Here is a 21,900-nt window from a genome sequence, read left to right on the forward strand (position 1 = left end):
AAAAATACTATTTCTTTTGTTTTTTACAGAGCAAATTTGTAATAAAAAATATAAAGTGAGCACTGTACACTTTGTAATCTATGTTGTAATTGAAATCACTATATTTGAAAATGTAAAAAAAAATCCAAAAATATTTAAATAAATAGTATTCTATTATTGTTTAACAGCACAAATAATCACGATTAATTTTTTTAAATCACTTGACAACCCTAAATTATACTGACATAATCCCCATGTAAACAGCACCATGTCAGCGGGAGAACTGATATAGCTACCGCCTCTCGGGGAAGTAGATTAACAACACTGATAGGAGAAGCTCTCCTGTAGGCGTAGGAACGTCTTCACTAAAGTGCTACAGTGGTGTAGCTGTGCTGCTATATAGCTGTACATGAAGCCCAAGACTTAATCAGTTTGGATACTGAACCATTCTTTCATCCTTGGAATGGGCCTTCCATGTCAAGATTGAGGCACATTAGCAGTGGTGGATGTGGGGAAGCTTGCATTGCTGAGGCCATGTTCTGTTTCCAGGAATATCAACCTGGTACTCTTCACAAACACTAAAAAAATGTACGAGCAAGGCTCCATGTCCTGCATAGCAAGCAGGGTCTAAATTCAGCTGCAAGGTCCCTGGATTCTGCTGTCCTCTGGGGTGGCAGATTGGAAATTCCACTGCAACTTCTTTACATTTTTTTGAGTTTTTAAAAATAAACATCAATACCACAAGCAGTACAGTAGCCCCCGTGTGATTTTTTGACAGAAAATTTAATGTATTTGACACTATCTCCACATCTTCAATTTTCAGCATTGACTTTTTTTTCACAGCTGATCATTGCATTCTAGAAGTCAGGTGGGAAAGCAGGAGCTTTTGGCCGCTAGATAAGAGCAATAAAGACTTCTGGCACTGAGGAGGCATGACAAGCCATTTGGATTTGTGGGATAAGCATATTAAATAGATGTTTTTATTAAAATGATCAGCAGTGAAATATTTAGTGTTGATATTTAACCTATTATAACAGAGTACCAACTATGCTGCAAATAAGGTTTAGAACAACTTTCTGTTTAAAGATGGACTCTTCTAAATTCCACATAGTTACTTGGATTGCCTTGAAATCTTTGGGTTTTAGGGTTAATACCCTATTGAGATTAACAGGGGCAGTTCCCACGACTCAAAGCTAGTGTTTCAAGCTCTCCGTGGACTCTGGAACAGAATATTGCATGCCAAGTTTGCACTTAAGGTATGTATACACTGCAAATAAAAACCTGCAGCTGGCCAGCTGACTCAGGCTCCTGGGGCTCAGGCTGTGGGGCTGTTTCATTGCAGTGTAGACTTCTGGGTTTGGGCTGGAGGACCTTGCAAGGTGGGAGGGTCCCAGAGCTCAGGTTCCATCCTGAGCCCAGAAAGCCTACACTGCAGTGGAACAGCCCTGCAACGTGAGCCCCGTGAGCTTGAGTCAGAGGGCATGGACCAGCTGTGGGTTTTTCATTGCAGTGTACATACAACCCGAGTTCATCTTTCAAGGTTTTCTTTACAACCATGAGGACTTTACCATAAACATTAATTTAAAAAATTGAAAGTTTAGATTCTGGAGCACAATTCTGCAACAAGGAGAGGACAAGGGAGTGGAACCTTCAGCAAACTGTGCAGCTAAATAATCATGGAATAATAGATACACTAGCTCCTTACTCAGACCTAATGTTTACTATGCTGTCCAAATTTAAGCCAGTAGAAGGAGTAAGCAAGAGGAAATATTTTAATCATGCTTGGATTACACTCGCACAACCATGGATTATAACCTCATCCTTATCCCAGATGTAAAGCCTACCTGAGAGAAGCCACTGTATTCTTCTTATATAGCAACATAACACCCTCTCCATTTGTTCAACATAGTCTTCTAGTTCCTTAGGCTGAAATTGTAGGTGTTTCACAATACCCTAGAACAATTTACACCATTGGAAGAATAATGTCTTATTTCAGCAGACATGTACTGTGCTGCTATGTCAGTCTGTATGGCTGCTCAGGGACATGAATGCTACCATCTAGAACACCCATGACACAGTGGCTCCCATACTACACCTTTGGCTGTTGTTGTAGGTTTAACCACATTAGGAAAACCTGGCTCTGGTCAAGCGAGGGTGCATATGATAGAATTTGACTGGATACATTTATTTCTTGCATTTTTATGGTGTCACTTTTGTTAGGTGACAGACCGTTGATTAATACCTTAGGGTAAATTGCTGTTTCCCTCAGATTGTACTTTGACTAATTACGTGGAAATGTTTATAGCCAGAATCAAATCCATCAGCTACTACTCACACACAACTCTTACTGATTTCAGTGGGAAATCTATTTGAGTAAGAACTGATAGATTTAGCCCTTTATTTTTTTTCCTTTCAAATTGCAGGGACAGAAGACATCTTAATCTAGAAACAGTCTAGGGATGTTAAGTGCATACATATATTTGTACAGGTGTGCTGTATATTACCCACAGTAATTTTAAATAATATACACCTTCTTATTAACAGATAGACCCGTGTTGTTTTTGTATATTGCGGGAAAACAACAACTTAACCCATAGGGTAAGTTTAACACTGGTTTGGCACAATTAGAGATTGACTGGAACTGTGTTAAATGAATCATGTTATGATATGCACCTCAGATACAAGGGTTCATGATATCTGCATCAACTTACATTGATTTCTACACTGGGGAAGATGGTACAGTATTTTGCTGACACTTTCTTGTGCAAAGACTCCACCATTTTCTTCTGGTGAACACAGTTGGGACCAAACATCATTCTGGGCAACTCTAACTTCAACTTTTTTATACTGTACTTGTTCAACCACTTTTAAGAGAGAAAACAGAGCACTCTTAAGTTAACTAGATATAGGACAGCAAATATTAAAACCACGTACAAAACTATATTTGTCTAAGTCACAAATATTCATTTTCAATGTTAATTTCTTTTAAGTGGTCTAATAAAGATGGTGATAACATTAATAAATAACTGAATACCTCTTTGCTTGAACATATTTCCTCTTCCTTTGGCAGTGTAGCAAAAGGAATAGACCTCTTCACGCTTTTTTTCTTTGGATACTTTCTGTAAACTGCACCTAGCCAGAGCAGAAAAAAGTGAAGTTAAACACTCTGGGTGAAATCATGGCCATGCTTAAGTCAATGGAATCTTTTCTGTAGTTGGCATAATATATGTGCCTAAGATTCTTTAAAACACTTTGTATATAAAAAAATGTCACTTCCCTTTTAAACTTGTATTTGCTGTGGAGCATTGTGATCCAAACTTTTCCACATGGGCTCATACTACAATGACAATACTATTGACTTATAATATCTTTGACCAGATGATTTCAAAGAACTTTACAAAGGTGGGTAAATGTCATTCCATTCAGTGTACATATACTGAAATGATGTAGAGAGAAGTGATTCGGCTAAGATCATGCAGGAAATCAATGAAAGTATAAAATAAATCACTGGTTGTATGGTTCACCGTTTGACAAACCATTTTCCATACATTTCTCTCATGTGTAAAAATCAGTGTAAAAAGCTTGCTGGTGTTTAGCCAATATCTAAATAGTTTTGTAAATGAAGAGACAAATTTTTCGGTGTCAGATGCTGAGAGTACTTACCCACATTTTTTCCTTTGTCAATATAAAATACTGAGAGGGAGATCTGTGGCTGTTTTCTTGATGTATGTTTCTTCTTCCCAGAAGTCTGAGCCAATTCTTTTATTGGCTGAGCTATAATATAAAAGTAAATACTGTATTGTTTCATATAGGACAATCATGTTTGCTTTTGCAATGTTACTCCACTGTACTACTCTTTTCATAATTTTACATTGTCACAGATTGAAATACCTAAAAGATTTTACATGTAGATAAAAATGGTCAAATATTATTAACTCAGTCATGCTCTCCATATATAAGTGGGGATCAACAAGCTTAGACACTTACAAAGAGGTAAAATGAACAGATTTATGAATCTGAGGCCGAGAGATTAATACCATAATCATTGGGGACGGCAAGTAACAATACACATTACTCCCCACTGGCTGAAACTTCAAGAGATGATGGAATATGAATTTAGAACCAAATCAGTTCTGATTTTCTAAACTGAAATAGCTTTACTTTGAAAACAATTGTCATGTTTCCTAATAGTCATAGCTGTCTGGTTAAGAAGTGTACAATCAAGTTCTAGAAAGTATTTGCGAAGATAAACACACTTGTTCTAATCTAACTATTCCAGTGGCTTTCGATATAAAATAATGAATTTTATCTATACATACGTGGTGGGATTTCTGCTTTGGCACTAGTTGGACGCCATGTCAGAGCTTTTAAGGCAGCATTTTTCTCCCCCTCATGATTGTCTTTGATATTCTAAAAGCACAGATAACGAGTGAATCTTCTAAACATTTCCTTTTGACTGTATCTTGTTACAGAATTCTCACACTCCATACACTAGAGCCTATTTTCTATCTCCCCTTTACTTTGGTACCAATGACAAATTTGCAGATGAGTTTTAGCACAGGGTAACTTTCAGGAGCACCCCAGCCCAACTAATTCACTATGCTGTATTTTCTCATTGAACTCCTATTGGCTTCAACAGCAGGGTCAGACCTTTGCTATACCACTGAATGTATAGGGAGCATTCTGGAGCAAACAGCATAACAAACCTGATCACCTCTAGCTTACATACCCTAACTACCAGATTGCTGAATATTATTATGGTATTTTACCAAAAAGATATTTCCTGAAATTTCCATCTTAAGCACTTTTCTCTTCTAAAGGGCAGCATCTTACCTCTTGTGTATTGTCACTGACTAAAACAGATTTCATCTTTAAAATATGGGTAATAAATGAAATCAAACCATTCTAGCCAGAGTGAGAGCTGTAGGTTTAGGAGGCAGCAATTTCTGTGCTCTAGTTCTCTCCTTTTTCAAAAGCATCTTTAAGTCTTCTTCTGGGATAAACTGATTAACCAACTGTGTTCCTGAACGTTGCTTTAAGGATTCCACCAGCAAGGCACACTGAAATGAAAATTCAGATTGTTGCTATGCTTAACAGCTCCTTTGCAGGCAATCTAAGTACACACTTTAAACAGGCCCCTTACTATTTCTTATTTGTAATACAGCAACACCTACCTGTCCCAGTCAGGATTGGAGCCCCACTGTGCTTTGCACTGCACAAACACACAAAGAAAATCCCTGGCTTGAAGAGTATACAATCTGATTTAAAACAAGTCACAAACAGGATTGAGTGGGAGAGAGAGGATAAAGCCAACAACTAAATGTTTTACACAGATTAGCTATGAGAATACTAGGTGGTTAATTTAAAATGATACAAGCAAAAAATAAGACATAAGACTCTCCTGAATATCTACCTTGTTTTTGTCAATGGAATCTCCTTCCCTCTGCATTTTCCTGAGCAACAAAGATATCAGAATACAATATACCTTCCTCAGGGTCTTCCATATATTAAAAATTTAACTTCTAAACTGTAACTATATTACATCTGTGACAGTTTGGGGCAACTGAATCTGCAACCGCCTCCATGGTCCAACCTACTCTAGGCTTCTTGGCTTCCTCAGCCATCACATCTCTTGGTGGGGAGACCCAGGTCTTTGTCCCTCCTAACTGGGTTTTTTTCCAGGCTGCACAGTTCCTTGCCTACAGTGTGAGTTCCCTGGCAAGCCAGACTGCCTAACCATGCCTGCATCTGTGTTTTGTTTTCTCCTCAGAAGCTGTGAACATTTATAAGTTGCCACACAGACCTTTCCAAACAAGCACATTTATTCTTACGGAGAGAGCATTACAGAAAAAAAAAACCATATTAAAAATAATAAAATAACCTACATACAGAGGTTACCATCTTTCCTTAGTTGAGGAGGTAGATTTTCAATAAGGGGGGCAGATGATGAGGGGGTATATTTTTGAACATTTACCTCAAGGTGTCTAATTTTAGCATTAGTCAGAAGAACTATTTCCAAGAGAAACAGGCACGTCAAATGCATGACATTACATTGAATGTAATTTGAGAAAAAAATCAAATGGCCATTTTTGTTGTATATAAATGATTCCATATTATATTAGCTTAGTTTACAAGTAAAACTGATGGCAATGCAAAATCAACCTGGGTACGAACAGTCAATTTTCTGTTACATGTATTACAGCGGTGCCTAGATGCTCCGTTCCGCAAGGTGCTGTACAAAGTAAGAGCCAGTTCCTGCCACAAAGAGTTTACAATCTACATGTACAAGACAGCCAAAGGTGGGAGTGGAAATGGAGGCATAGAGAGATGGAGTGACTTGCCCATGGATCACACAGTAGGACAAAGGCAGAGAGGGGAATGAAACCCAGGCCTTCGGATTCCCAATCCCAGTGCCTTATCCACTAGACCAGGGGTCTCAAACTCAAATGACCACGAGGGCCACATGAGGACTAGTACATTGGCCTGAGGGCCACACCACTGACCACCCCCCCGCTGCCCCGGCCACACCCCCACTCCACCCCTTCCATGAGGCCCCACCCCTGCCCTGCCCCTTCCCACCCCTTCCCTGCCCCCATTCCAACCCCTTCCCTGAAATGCTGGGGAGCGCGGGGGTGCTGCGGGGAGCTGGCGGGCAGCAGAAAATAACCCTGTGGACTGCATGTTTGAGACCCCCGCAGTAGACTGAACTACAACTTGATTAGACTACACAGCAGAGTTCTGACCATTCTGTGTATCTTCACCAGTAATAAAAGGATTCTACAGGCCAAATTATGCCCACAGTTATATTTACTATTGCCATTTAGGTTGTTCAGAAATAATTAAGGGAATAATTTGGCCTGCAGAATCTTTATTACTGGTGATGTGTAAGAACCACCCAGCTTGAGTCTCAAAGCCCAGGCTGAGTTCACAGGATTGGCAGATAAAAAGAGCATCCTTTTACTTATAAAATCATATTTGATATGGAATCATTGAAACACAAATATGGAACACCACAAGGCCAGTTTTCTAGTTGCTTTCCAGAGCAGAACTCTATTTTTACTTTAAACATTATTTTATATTATCCTAAATCATACACCATCTTATAAATTACTTTGATTTTGTAGCTAATGCCTGAACACCATCAACTGAACAAATATTTTAGAGCTATTTTCTAAAGAAAATTGAAAATGGTATTTTTTAAAGCATACCTTTTGGGAGTAGTTGACTGCTTTTTCCATTTCAGACACAATAATACTGATATCATCACTTTCATAAATGCCTGGTAATTAAACATATGCTTATCAATAGGTAATTATTTAAAGAAAGTATATCGCAACTTGCAGAGCACACAAAAAAATCAACAGAAAAAGAGAACAAAAAAGTAAAGTGTGTACTTCATAAGGGCTAGATATAATTTAGCCCACACTTCATAAGTAATTAAAAACTTTAAAATGTTTGTCTTTAGAAATGCCTATCTGGGAGTTGACTTATGATTACATTCATTTCTAATTAGGTTTTAAAATACTAAAGTACAGAAATCCTGCATCATTATTAAACTTTTATATTGCAGTAGCACCTAGAGGCCTTAACTGGGATAAGCCCTCTGTCTATTTCAGTGCCAGTATAATGTCTTAACACAATGTAAAGGAGAAGCTATTTGTTTCAGGAAACAGTTGCATGTAATAGTGCAGAGATGGGCAAACTATGGCCTGTGGGATCATCCTGCCCAGGCTCTGAGCTCCTGGCCAGGGAGGCTAGCCTCCGGCCCCTCTCCTGCAGCCTCAGTTTACTGCGCCGCCGGCACGATGCTCTGGGAGGCGGGGCTGCAAGCTCCTAGGGCAGCGCAGCTTCAGAGCCCGGCCACCGGTGCTCCAGGCAGTGCGGTAAGGGGGCAAGAAGCAGGGGGGGGTGGATAAGGGTTGGGGCGGTCAGAAGGCAGGGAGGAAGTCAGGAAGGAGAGGAGGGGTTGGATGGGGCGGCAGGGGGCAGTTAGGGGCTGGGGGTGGTCAGGGGACAGAGAGCAGGGGGGGTGGGGTCGGATAGGGGGTGGGGGCTGGGCCATGCCTGGCTGTTTGGGGAGGCACAGTCCCCCCAACTGGCCCTCCATACAATTTCAGAAACCCGATGCAGCCCTCAGGCCAAAAAGTTTGCTCGCCCCTGTAATAGTGCATTACTAACTTGCCCAATAGAGGAGGAATGTATGAAGATGGAAGTTAAAAAACATACCTGTTTCTCCAAACCAATGAAACCTTCCATTGGCCGCATGTGCTATTTCTCTAAACGCGCTGGCAGTTTCATTTGGACTGGCATAGCGGGATGGAATAATGCCATTGGGGTCAAAGCCATTTACACTGAACAGACAAACGTGAAGCTGCAAATCACAACCTCCACAGACATCGGCCATATAAGTATTAACCGTATGCTACAAGACAAAAAGAAAGGCTACCACCATGAACTTCAGAAGAGTGACTATTTTATTGACTTGCAGGGCGAAATTCTCAGCTGGTGTAAATCAATGTCATTCCACTGAAGTCACTATATCGCTTCATACCAACTGAGGATCTGACCCTCAGAGCTTAACTTTAAGTAAATTTACTCTAGAGTTAGTCACAGAATTGATGAGAGATTTCTCCTTATAATTTAAATCCTCTTCTGTCTGGAGAATGATGTGTGGCCTGGCAGAAGTGGACTGTTGTCTTCTCCTGCAGATGGGGCATGGGAGGGCTGATGAAGAGTTGCCAGATAGAGGAAGGAGTGGGCAAGGAAGATCCTGCTGTCACTAGAAAAAGGGATCTACAGTGCCTGTGAGTGCTGGGGGGTGGGTCACACAAAAACATCCAGAACCTTTTGAGATTCACCCAGCAATATTTCCTGCCTTGAGTTATACAGGAATGAATAATTTCAGGAGGCGAAGTCACAGATCCTGGTACCATTGATGGGCTTACTTATATGAAAGACAAGTGTTCTATCACCAAACTACAGAAGGCAGGTGAAAAAAGTTTGAGGTTAATTCTGAATAAGCAATAAATATTTACAAAGAACATGCAAAATTTTGTATTGATACCCACCATCTCCTGGTCAGGAACTCCAGTGGTAAGTAGATAAAGTCCTTGAGATACATGTTTGTCTTTATCTTTGAGGTCTACTTCCACTGCTCTTCTTAGAGCACTCATGAAATTTCTACTGCCTTTGCACTGCAGGCTCAACACCCATCTAGAAAGAGTTTTATACTAATAATCAGAATGCAAAGAATATGCAATAGAAAGACTTTTCTGCAGGAAGCAATAAAACCCACCGTCTCAACTAAAATCTCATGGTGATACACTGAAATATAGAAATAGCTTTTGAATTATGACACACAGCACAGCCCGATGATACAATGGCCCAAGTGGACTGGCCTAATTTTACTGCAGCCCTGGCAAATTAGCAACTCTGAAAAGGGTCAAGGCACAGTTTTAAGGCAGAAGGATTATTAATGTACATTATATAGGAAAGCTGTAATATGAGACTCCATGTTAACTCATAATTCTACACACTCATGCATCAACAGAACTGTTTACTAAATTCCATTCAGTTACATCTGTGCAGATCTTCTGAAGACAATGGGACTGCATAGGTTCAATAAGGGTATAATTTGGCATGCAGAGTGGTGCTGGTATTAGGAAAGAAAGAATCCAGACTGACTTTCAGCTCTCAGGTTGTATCTGAAGGTTTGGCAGTTATTTTATAAACTACCTTTACACTTCTGAATGGAGCACATATGATATGGAAATAATTTCAACACACTAAATATTAAATGCTATCACGCTGTTGTCACAAGTAATTTTTCAGATTAGAACTACACAAACTATAGGACAGCACACCATACTAAACTTTTTACATCTGCAAAATTACTCACTGCTTTCGTTAAACCTGGTTCTATGCTACATTTGTTCTAGGATAAGCACTTTCATTAAATTCATAAATATAAGCAAATTATAATTTGATTGTACCTCCAGGCACTTTGTAAATTTTCTGAATTTGAAGGAACCATTTCTGGTTTCCAAGACTTGATGTCACTTCCAAATCTTTGGAGAAAACAAAACAGCAGTTACATTTTCAAATTATAGCTCTCAAGGGTACAATGTAAATTCCCTAGATAAAATCTAGCATTACAGATGTTTGTCATCTGATATCAGTTTGTGTTTCAAACCGTGGAACATTCCACACCTACCTGTGTATTAAGGAATTTAGTATTGTTGTATACTAGGAAAAATAATATCAAAGTTCATACACTATTGTATTTATGTCTCTTGTAAATTGCAAGAGGGATTTTGCAGTGGAGGGACCTGATAAACCCAACTATTTTTTTAAATGTGATGTTTTTTGACACTTTAATTTTGCAACTGTTCTCAGTACTATAATATGCACAGTATTTGTTATCACAGAATCATAGAATATCAGGGTTGGAAGGGACCTCAGGAGGTCATCTAGTCCAACCCCCTGCTCAAAGCAGGGCCAATCCCCAACTAAATCATCCCAGCCAGGGCTTTGTCAAGCCTGACCTTAAAAATATCTAAGGAAAGAGATTCCACCACCTCCCTAGGTAACGCATTCCAGTGTTTTTTTTACACTGTTTTAATGTTTTTGAACATTATCTGGGTTCACTGAAATGTGCAAAATCATGAAGCATAAACATCATAAAGTAGATGATGATCCTTAATTACCAGACTGGCCACCGTATATTTCAACTATTTAAAATAGTGATAAGGGCAAATTAGGGTGTTTTTCATAGGCTATTCTTGTAATTATTCTATCACAAAAAGTTAAATACGGTAAAATATCATCTAAATCAGATAAGACATTGGCAATCTTTAGTAGCTAGTTAGCCACCTTGCATGTCATTTTTCTATTTAGCCACCTGTGTACTGCTTGCTCACAATGTGTTATAGGTAATTGTTTAAAGAAAATATTTTTGATCAGCTACTTACGCTATAATATTGAAGAAATCCTTGTTTGACATTTGTTCTTCAAGTAAAAGTCGCAAGGAATGTTGGATATGAATGATGTACAAGAAATTTGTTACTGAGATATCAACCAGTATAACAACCCTACACAAGGAACACATACCTTAATTAAAAGGGACCCAAATCACAGACAATATTTCTATCACTTTGTTTAGATATTTTAATCACTACTGAATTAATTATTGTTCAAGTTTTGGCCTTAAAAATCTATGAAGTAATAGATTTCTTCCCTCGCACCACTGCAGAACTAGGGTAAAAGAAAACACACTTAGTATGGAATAAGCTAGTCTGCATCCTGGAAACACAGGGACAATTCATGTGATTAATAGGGCTGTCAAATGATTAAAAAAATTAATCGCAGTTTAAATTGCACTATAAATATATTTTGATGTTTTTCTAAATTTTCAAATATATTGATTTCAGTTACAACACAGAATACAAAGGGTACAGTGCTCACTGTTATTTTTATTACAAATATTTACACTGTAAAAAAGATAAATAAAAGAAAAGCATTTTTCAATTCACCTCATCCAAGTATTGTAGTGAGATCTCTTTATCATGACAGTGCAATCTACAAATGTAGATTTTTTTGTTTGTTACATAACTCAAAAACAAAACATGCAAATGCCTGTTCTCACTTTCAAGTGACATTGTAAATAAGAAGTGGGCAGCATTATCTCCCGTAAACAAACCTGTTTCTCTTAGCGACTTGGTGAACAAGAAGTAGGACAGAGTCAACTTGTAGGCGCTAAAGTTTTATATTGTTTTGTTGTAGCCAGCATTGCAAGATATTTATGTGCCAGATGCACTAAAGATACATATGTCCCTTCATGCTTCAACCACCATTCCAGAGGACATGCGTCCAGGCTGAAAACGGGCTCTGCTCAAAACCTATCCAAAGCAGTGCGGATCGACGCATGTTCATTTTCACCATCTGAGTCAGATGCCACCAGCAGAAGGTTGATTTTCTTTTTTGGGGTTTGGGTTCTGTAGTTTTCACATTGGAGTGTTGCTCTTTTAAGACATTTGAAAGCATGAGCCACACCTCGTCCCTCTCAGAGTTTGGAAGGCACTTCAGATTCTTAAACCTTTGGTCGAGTGATATAGCTATCTTTAGAAATCTCACATTGGTACCTTCTTTGCATTTTGTCAAATCTGTAGTGAAAATGTTCTTAAAATGAAGAACATGTGCTGGGTCATCATCCGAGACTGCTATAACATGAAATAGATGGCAGAATGCAGGTAAAACAGAGAAGGCGACATACGATTCTCCCCCAAGGAGTTTAGTCACAAAATTCATTAATTAATTATTTTTTTAACGAGCATCATCAGCATGGAAGCATGTTCTCTGGAATGGTGGCTGAAGCATGAAGGAGTATACGAATCTTTAGCATATCTGGCACGTAAAGACCTTGCAATGCTGGCTACAAAAGATCCATGTGAACGCCGGTTCACACTTTCAGGTGACATTGTAAGCAAGCGGGCATCATTATCTCCTGTAAATGGAACCAAACATATTTGTCTTAGCGATTGGCTGAACAAGAAGCAAGAGTAAATGGACTTGTAAGCCCTAAAGTTTTACATTGTTTTGTTTTTGAGTGCAGTTATGTAACAAAAAAAAAAAAATCTACATTTGTAAGTTGCACTTTCATGTTAAAGAGATTGCACTACAGTACTTGTATGAGGTGAAATGAAAAATACTATTTCTTTTGTTTATCATTTTTACAGTGCAAATATTTGTAATAAAAATAATATAAAGTGAGCACTGTACACTTTGTATTCTGTGTTGTAATAGAAATAAATATATTTGAAAATATAGAAAAACATCCACAATATTTAATAGGTAATTAATTTATTGAATTGGTATTCTATTGTTTAACAGTGTGATTAATTGAGATTAATCACAGTTCATTTTTTAAAGCACAGTTAACTTTTTGAGTTAATCACGTGTAACCGTGATTAATCGACAGCCCTAATATTTTTTATATATATATATATATATATACACACACACACACACACACACACACACACTCTGTGGCAGAGCTCCGACCTTGTCCCCGTGGGTCCCGTGCTTCCAGGCGGTTTATGCTAGCTTCAGAGGCTCACTGCAACCCTCCACGTAGGCCTTCTCTCTCTAGGGCCAGGGACACAGTCTACTGAGCCCTTTTCATCCTAAGCCAGCAAGGAGGTTGGTGAGAGAACTCCCACAGTCTCTGTTGCTCCTACTGCCTCATACTAAAACAGTTTAGCCTCGTGTCCTGACAGGGGCCTGTTTTCCCCTCGCAGGAGGTGTTTCTGTAGTGGTGGGTTGGGGGGAACCCAGGCCCGCCCTCTACTCTGGGTTCCGGCCCAGGGACCCTAATGGTAGCAGCTGTTGGCAGCCAACCTTTCACTGCCAAAGTTGCTACATTTCCCTGGGCCACTTCCCCTCAGCTCTCCTGCTTCTCTCTTCTTCTCTCTTACCTTAGGGCTCCCTTACCAATGACTTGAGGGTGTCTTCATTAACTAGCCCTTCAGCCATATTTCCTCTCCTCTGGCTTCCTAGAGTGAGCCCTTTTATAGTATCAGAGGGGCCTTAATTAGAGTCAGGTGGTCATATTAGCTTAATGGCCTCACCTGACTCTTTGCAGGTTAATTGGAGTCAGGTGTTCTCATTAGCCTGGAGTAGTCCCTGCTCTGGTCAGTCAGGGAACAGAAAACTGTTAATCCAGTTGCCAGTATATCTGCCTTCTGCTACTCTGCTGTACCCAACTGTCTATCACAATATTTTATATATATATACATACATAGAGAGAGAGAATATAATTCTCACAGCAAAATGACTGACCAAGTATTATTATTTTATCAACTACAATTGGTTAATAACATAGTAAAAACATCCTGATTGGTTAATAATTAAATCATAGTGTTTTAATATCATGTGCTGCAAAGAGCCACAGAAGACATATTAAAGAGTCATTTGCGGCTTAGGAACCTCAGTCTGAGTATCACTGATTTAGCATTGTGTTCGTCAGTGACTGTTTGATTTTAAATAATCACAATCTAACATAATGAGATCAAGCTGTATTATGGTCCTAATCCAGCAAACAATAATGCACATGCCTAATTTTAATCACATGAATAGTCCCTGTAAGTGTTTCCAGGATTGGGCCCTTACTTATTTCACACAGAATGTGTTTTGTTTTACCCTAATGCTGGACCCGGACCCAGGCAATACACCTCAAAAGGTGAGAAGAGTGGTCTCCCACCATTTTTACTGTGGTTCATAATTCCATATACAGTTTTTGGGGAAAAAAGTATTAAGTGTATGAGTGGGGCTGGGTGGAAGATTTGGTGTCTGAGCCTTCACAGTAGGAAGCTTTAACACTAAGTACAGATGGCTCAATGTGCTTTGCAGGAAGAGTCTTAATGTTTTAGCCTTTGTGACCATACACATCAGGCTCTGTTTACATGGGATTTAAGACAGAACATTTCCCAAAGGGTCATTTCTTAGATACCTCAAATTTAAATGTGTATATTAACCGGTCTCATTGAAGCTATGGCTTCTTTTCTAGTATATTTGAACTTTAGTGTCTTTATGGTTCACTGAACATCCCATCATCAATAATAAAAAGATATAGCTACATGCTGAACAGTACAATATCAGGTTTCAGAGTAACAGCCGTGTTAGTCTGTATTCGCAAAAAGAAAAGGAGTACTTGTGGCACCTTAGAGACTAACAAATTTATTTGAGCATAAGCTTTCATGAGCTACAGCTCACTTCATCGGATGCATTATATCATCATATCAGTTTTCAAAAATGGATACTTAAATTGCATGCACAAGTCACATTATCTGCAAATGATGCATTTAGGTGTGTACATTTTTTGTACTGTGTTTCTATGCTCATTTACAGGCACAAAGTTAACACTGCCAAATTAGGATGCCACTTCTGCAACAGGGACCCAGAATGCCCAATATTAATACCTCCGTTCACAAACAGTTCCCCATATTCTTCTGCTAGCGATAGAAAGCCAGTCTATTCGCCTCTCATATGTTCTCACCGTTCTATCAAGCTGTTTCTGTGAACAAAATATAGACAACTGACGAATGGTGGTTTTTAAAATAATCTAAATTAACATGTTTCTATTTCAGACTAAATTTGTATTTCCAAATATTTGTTGACCTAAAAATAGGATAATTGACTATGACAAACTATACAGATTTTAGTGAATAAAATCCACATATTTAAACTGATGGAAATGATCAGTTATGGTAAAGTACCCTTACCCTTCCAGTTCATGTATTCTGTTAAAACATCTGCAAATAAGACACACAGAAAATGATGAAGAAACTAAAAGGGCTCCATGGTTCTCTGACTCTCAATCTCCATTGACCACAGGAATGTCAGATGATAGTTTAGCTTGCTCATAATTGCCCTCTGTGCATTTTAGTTGCTCATCTGTTAATGTCACTTGATGCAATCACATTTCAATCATTTTGGCTATAACTCCATAGTCTTTAAAACTTCCTCATTAGAAGCAAAGTTGTTCCACAGTATATAAAATACTTGATTAATCATAGGGAGGGACACTGATACTATAAGCTTGGCATTTAGGGCACTCACTTGGGAAGCAGGAAACCCATGTTCAAGTTCCTGCTCGAATAACTATTTAATTATTTATAATTAAATAATTAATTATAGTGGCAAAGCTCCATACATGAAGATGGGGAAACAAGACCGTAGGTATCTCTCAGTGGTGGCATTACAGGAGCCAGAGGGGAGTGGGGCCATCGACAGAAACAGAGTTCACACCACGCTTAGCAATGGCAGCCACAGTGCAGGTAGAAAGCATATCTCCAGGAAGCTGGCAGAAATATGGCTGTTACAAGTGCACATGTAGCATGTTTGCACAGTGATCTACAGCAAGTAGACCTACAGTCATGTCTTTCAGCATCACAGAGACCACTAGGTATTCCTCACCCTCAACTCAGCCTCCCTTGCCACTTTCCTTAAATGTGTATTGTTGGGCAACCATTACTAGGGGGTGGGCACTGAAGGGGCCAGGACCCTATGAAGTCAATGACAGACACCTAGGGTACACAGTTCATAGCTCATCAGGAGGTTTCAGTATTCACACAGTGTTCCAAAACCAACAAAAAACAGTGTAGAATCAGCACAAGCACTTGTCCTACAGGAAGGGGTCCACCCAGCCATCTCACCTGTTTCAAAATTTGTATCCACATCCGATCTGCAGACATCGTCCACAGATATCTGCAGCTGCAGATATAAAGCGGATATCCACAGATTTGCAGGGTTCTGCCTGTTTCCATGCTAAACCTCCACATCATCCCTAAGCCAGGGAGCAAGAACTAGGAGAGTAAATTCTGGTATTCAGTGGACTATTAAAACACGAACAAGACTTAATCTACTTCTAGGGTATGACATCAAGAGCATATTTCTCTAAGGATATGTCTACACTGCAGCTATAAGCACAAATAGCAGCTCGTGTAGACATACCTGTGCTAGCTGTACTCTAGCTAGCTCACTAAACCCAGACGTGAGGATGCTGTGGTGCGGGATTCAGCACCTGCTGCACAAGCAAGTGCACACGCAGTGAGTCAGATGGGCGTGTAAAGCTGGTGCTGAAGCCCACACCGTGGTATCCCCACTTCTACTCCTAGAGCTCTAGTGAGAGTACAGGTTCATCAACATGACCTTCCATTCACACTCATGACTGCAGGGTAGACATATCCTAAGTGCTTTGTAGCACCAGTCAGATATTCCATTTGGTCAGTCAATGACAGGAGCAATGGCAGAGGCCAGGCCATATGTTCAACAAGCACCATATTTTTATTTATTAAAATGCAGTCCAAGGCCGTGCAAGGGCACGGAAGTATATTAAAACCATTAGACAAGAATTGGAGGCCACGCTTTTCTCTGGAGAACAATAACAGAAACTACTCTCAGTGAAGAATCACCACCAAGAATTCTGTCAATCATCTACACTGCAATATAAGCCCAGGGTTAGTAGAACTTGAGTTTCCAGACCGTAAGTTTGTTAAAATAGAGCTTGAGTGTCTACACTCATTTGCAACCCCAGGTTAGGTATTCAACCCTGGATCCCAGCCTGGAGCTTCAGTGTCTACACTGCATTATGGGGGTCTGACTCCAACCACCCAAATCCCAGATTTCCTAGTGCCCTCCCAAAATGTGGCTGCTCTAGCCTTTTGTGTATGGTGCAGTGTGGGAAAACTTGACTGTTCACCAAACTTGGCTGTCCAGATGACCAAGAAAGACAGCCCACAGGATTGTGGAATGCTTTTGGGAGACTCCCAGAGCACGAGTCCAGTGGGGCTGCATCTATGCTGCAAAGCAATAGAGCTTGAACCCTGGATCCTGGTTTGACTCAGGCTCAGACCCTCCACACCTGGGGTGTCCTGGGAAACAAACACCTGGAAGGTGATTCAGCATATTATATATATTCTTTACTATATCTCGTATGAACCACTTATCCCATGCCATTGCAGATGTTGTGCACACAACCATCTGAAGAATACTATCAGGCACAACATACAAGGCAAAAGGAGAGTGTCACTGATGGTGAGCCATAGCTGTTTGGGCATACCCTCACAGGTCTCGGCAAAGTTAGTTTCACCCTACTCTCACAAAGTTAGGTTCACAACACCAGGAGCTGATGTACTTGGCTAGATGCAGGACACATCCATCCTTTCCTATGACAACTCCATTTGCAATCCTATGGGGGCAATGGGGAGTCAAGACAGAGGAGACGTGTACTGTTGACATCGCAGACAGTCGGAGGCATCATATAGCTAAGCTCATTACTGCATATTACTGCAGCTAGCAACGCAGAGAGATGAACCTATAACAGGTCATTCAGGGGACAAAGTTATTCCTCAAAGGCTCAGAGTTGTTCACCCACTCAGATGGTCCAAAATCTTAGGGGAGATTTGTGCTTTTTCGCATTGGGAATTTGAGACTCAAAAGTGAGGATTCTGTTGTGGTGGTGGTGATAGAGAATGCTCACTGTTCTTAGTGATGTGGTTTGACACTGATGGCATATCATCTGTGTCCTTTAATGTCAGGTGTGTGTGGTTTCTTTTACTACAGAAGGGTCATGCACTCTTTCGCCTTGTCTATACAAGAAGGTTTTACTGGTAAAGCTCACTTTCAACTGCCACAACCTGGCAAGCACCAACATTTAATATTTTTTGTCTACTAACACCACTCTCCACTTTTGCCAGCATTTTTATTCCCTCTTCCAGAGTGATATAAGCCTACTGTTGGTATGTCTCAATTGGTACAGTAACAATCTGGACAAACATGTATCTGTATGGGTATAAGAAGTCTTCCAGCAACATTCCCACAATTCACCATTCCCTTCAGAAGCGAGCTGTCTAGTAAAAGATTTTGAACTCTGCTACTATGGGGTCCCAGTGGCCAGAAGCATGCCTCTCAGTTCAATCACCAGCACATTGTTTGTGGTCACATCTTTTCCTGTTACTTTTCTCACAGCACTACAAGCATGGTTCCAATCCATTCTAAAGCTGCTGTGTAGTCTAGAGGTTGGTGGGGTGGGAGCAGGGTAAAGGTCTTTGAATTTCTAGGGCTGTGGGGAAAGGAGCATGTTCTGGCACAACTATGGCATTATTATAGTAAGAAAGATATATATGCCAACCTTTCAAAAGTGATTCAAATCCAAGGAGAAAACCAGAGATGAGACCCAATGCAAGTCAAAAGAAGAGGAAGGGAGGCAGGTCTACCAAAAGGTCAAGGAGCACAAGAGGAGGTCTGGAGCTTCCCGCAAGCCCTGCTCCTTTATGCACAGCTTGATGCTATATCAAGCAGGGTTGCCTACCTTCACCTCTAAAATGGACTGCAGACACTTCAGCATCCCACAGTGCCCAGGAATCCCTCCCCGCACAGTGGGGATGAGGAAAAGGTGCTTGGCATTGCCAGGAATGTGATGATGATGACAGTGAGCTGAGCAATAGCCAGGAGCCGTTTTATATACAACCAGAATCCCAGAAAACTGTGCAAGTGCCCAACACATGTGCCATCCCAGTAAGAGGGAGAATTAGCAGAAGTATTGTAAGTAGGACATAAGAAGTAATTCTTCTGCTCTACTCCGCACTGATTAGGCCTCAACTGGAGTATTGTGTCCAGTTCTGGGTGCCACATTTCAGGAAAGATGTGGACAAATTGAAGAAAGTCCAGAGAAGAGCAACAAAAATGATTAAAGGTCTGGAAAACATGACCTATGAGACCTATGAGACCTATAAAAATTTGGGTTTGTTTAGTCTGGAGAAAAGAAGACTGAGAGGGAACATTATAACAGTTTTCAAGTACATAAAAGGTTATTACAAGGAGGGAGAAAAATTGTTCTTCTTAACCTCTGAGGACAGGACAAGAAGCAATGGACTTAAATTGCAGCAAGGGCAGTTTAGGTTGGACATTAGGAAAAAATTCCTAACTGTCAGAGTGGTTAAGCACTGGAATAAATTGCTTAAGAACATTTAGTGAGGGCTTTCTGAAAGTCCAAGTACACTATATCCACTGGATCCACACATTTGTTGACCCTCTCAAAGAATTCTAATAGATTGCTAATGCATGATTTCCCTTTTCAAAAGCCCTGTTGAATCTTCTCCAACATATCCTGTTCATCTGTGTGTCTGATGATTCTGCTATTTACTACAGTTTCTACTAGTTTGCCTGGTACTGAAGTCAGGCTTATGAGCCTATAATTGCCAGGATTGCCTCTGGAGCTTTTTTAAAAAATTGGCGTCACTTTAGCTATCTGCCAGTCATCTGGTACAGAGACTGATTTAAGTGATAGGTTACGTACCACATACGGTAGTTATGCAATTTCATATCTGAGCTCATTCACAACTCTTGGGTGATCACCAACTGGTCCTGGTGACTTATTACCAGGTGACTTATGGATGTTTAGTTTATCCATTTGTTTCAAATCCTCCTCTACTGACAGCTCAATCTTGAACAGTTCCTCAGATTTGTCTTCTAAAAAGAATGTCTCAAGTGTGTGAATCTCAGTTACGTCCTCTGTAGTGAAGACTGATCCAAAGAATTCATTTAGCTTCTCCACAACAGCCTTGTCTTCTTCAAGTGCACCTTTACCACCTTGATCATCTGGTGCCCCCACTGATTTTTTGGTACTTTCTCCTTCTGATGTACTTAAATTTTTTTTTTGCTATTAGCTTTTGAGTCTTTTGCTAGATGCTCTTCAAATTCTCTTTTGGTTTGCCTTATTATGCTTTTGCACTTGACATGCCAGAACTTGCATGCCCCCAACTGGCAGTTACAGTTCCTTGGGCTGCTGGCAGAATAGCTGGTTAACCTTTACCCACACAGATTTGGGATGCTGCCACAATTTTACAGAAAATCGTATTAGCAAGAGGTATTTAATCTTTTCCCTGTTACTGTCAGGCCAAGTTGCCTTGGTTGGACCACCATGGTATGGCATATTCCCTTGCCGCTCCGGCACTAGTTCTGTGAGTGGATCACTGGGAAAAACAACGTGGCTGCATACATTCCCAGGCAGCCTCTGGGCCTCTTACACACCTCCTTTCTCTGCCACTTTGTTATCCATCAGATGGATAAATCCTCAAAGATTCACAACTGCTGAAATTCATTCAGTAGTCTTTACTATAATATTTGTGTACGTATTTCATGTCCTGCCCCCTCCCTATTTAAGTGACCTGGTTAAGTACCCCCCACCATCCTGTATGGTCTAAAATGCTTACAATCCACATATAGTTCTGAGGCTAACCACAAATGTATACTGCCCAAGACAGGAAAATCTGAGTAGCTGGTGTAGTTATCTACCATAGAATGCTAAATCCTCAAACCTAACAACTGCTGTTTGTTTAATCTGTTTGTCAGTGACCTTTATGAGGGGAACCTCACCAACACCTGCAGAACATCTGGTAACTATCAGAACCAGACACCCCCTCACACAAAAAGGAGGACACATTTACAGAAATTATTCAGGAGATCAAGACAAATGTGAGGAATGCTAGGGAGTGGTATGAAATCTGCTGGAGGAGACATGAAAGGACAGAGGCACAGAAATACGCTGCTGCTACTGAAGCAGCAGACACCACTGTTGATCAGTGAATATATCAAGGATAACATTGCAGCAGTTCCACCCACTCTAAAGCATGAATAATACTGGCTGCTGCTAAGGATCATACACCTCTCCACCCCTGAATCACCCACATTTCTTGCAGTAGTTCCCATTACACTCAATTCCAATAGACAAACAGCATAGGGAACAAAAAGAAATGTTTTGACTAGACATACTGCAATCTGTGATGCATGACATCCAGTCTGCATGTTAAATTTCACTGTAAATAGTTTATATTATGTGGTTAGTAAATTCAAAGTTGTAAGTAAGCTCTTTTCTCCTTTTGTGAGGCATGTCTTACTGTGTTTTACATAGAGTTCAAGGTTGTTGATAGTTACTGCACACATTTATTGTGTTTTTTTTGGCACTACAGAGCTGTCTGAGGTGGTAGAAAGTACTTCATATAACCAGAAAGGCTTCTATACCACAATAAAAAAATTCAATAAGATATTAAAGCTAGTAATTAATGTGCACTACTAAAAGAATTGCCCTTATGCAATCCTCATTAAAATTTCTAATACAAGTCATATTCATGCATATTATCTAAAGGCAGGCTCAGTCAGTGTACATATTCCATGAGACAATGTCAGGCTACTACCCACTGTCAGAGGATACTCCTAAGCTTTCTTCACCCACACAGTGTTAATGGTGGCACTTTAACGGGCTTACTTTCAAGCTGTTTGAATGTAGCCGACGGCCTGTCTGTCCACCTCACTTCATCCACCCTAGCATTAGGGTCTCACCCTTGGTCTCACAGATGTTATGCA

At 40.1% G+C, this 21,900-nt stretch overlaps 1 protein-coding gene across 2 annotated transcripts in view; it reads right to left on the reverse strand.

The window, feature by feature from the left end:
• VWA3A (von Willebrand factor A domain containing 3A) overlaps positions 1–21,900 on the reverse strand; it is a 63,392-nt gene that overhangs the window by 12,689 nt on the left and 28,803 nt on the right. For both annotated transcript variants that reach the window (XR_014713322.1, XM_084641297.1), the window contains exons 16-27: positions 14,955–15,049; positions 10,950–11,069; positions 9,972–10,046; positions 9,048–9,192; positions 8,206–8,401; positions 7,188–7,258; positions 4,881–5,039; positions 4,299–4,389; positions 3,643–3,753; positions 3,014–3,111; positions 2,691–2,843; positions 1,824–1,932 (exon numbers count right to left, since the gene is read on the reverse strand). Coding sequence is in view for 1 of the 2 variants with exons in the window: in XM_084641297.1 (XP_084497423.1) it covers positions 1,824–1,932; positions 2,691–2,843; positions 3,014–3,111; positions 3,643–3,753; positions 4,299–4,389; positions 4,881–5,039; positions 7,188–7,258; positions 8,206–8,401; positions 9,048–9,192; positions 9,972–10,046; positions 10,950–11,069; positions 14,955–15,049 (1,423 nt within the window). In the remaining variant the exon portion in view is untranslated. The remainder of the gene's footprint in view (positions 1–1,823; positions 1,933–2,690; positions 2,844–3,013; positions 3,112–3,642; positions 3,754–4,298; positions 4,390–4,880; positions 5,040–7,187; positions 7,259–8,205; positions 8,402–9,047; positions 9,193–9,971; positions 10,047–10,949; positions 11,070–14,954; positions 15,050–21,900) is intronic.

Source organism: Lepidochelys olivacea (genome assembly GCF_965140295.1).
Source record: "Lepidochelys olivacea isolate rLepOli2 genome assembly, chromosome: 10".
Taxonomy (NCBI): domain Eukaryota; kingdom Metazoa; phylum Chordata; order Testudines; family Cheloniidae; genus Lepidochelys; species Lepidochelys olivacea.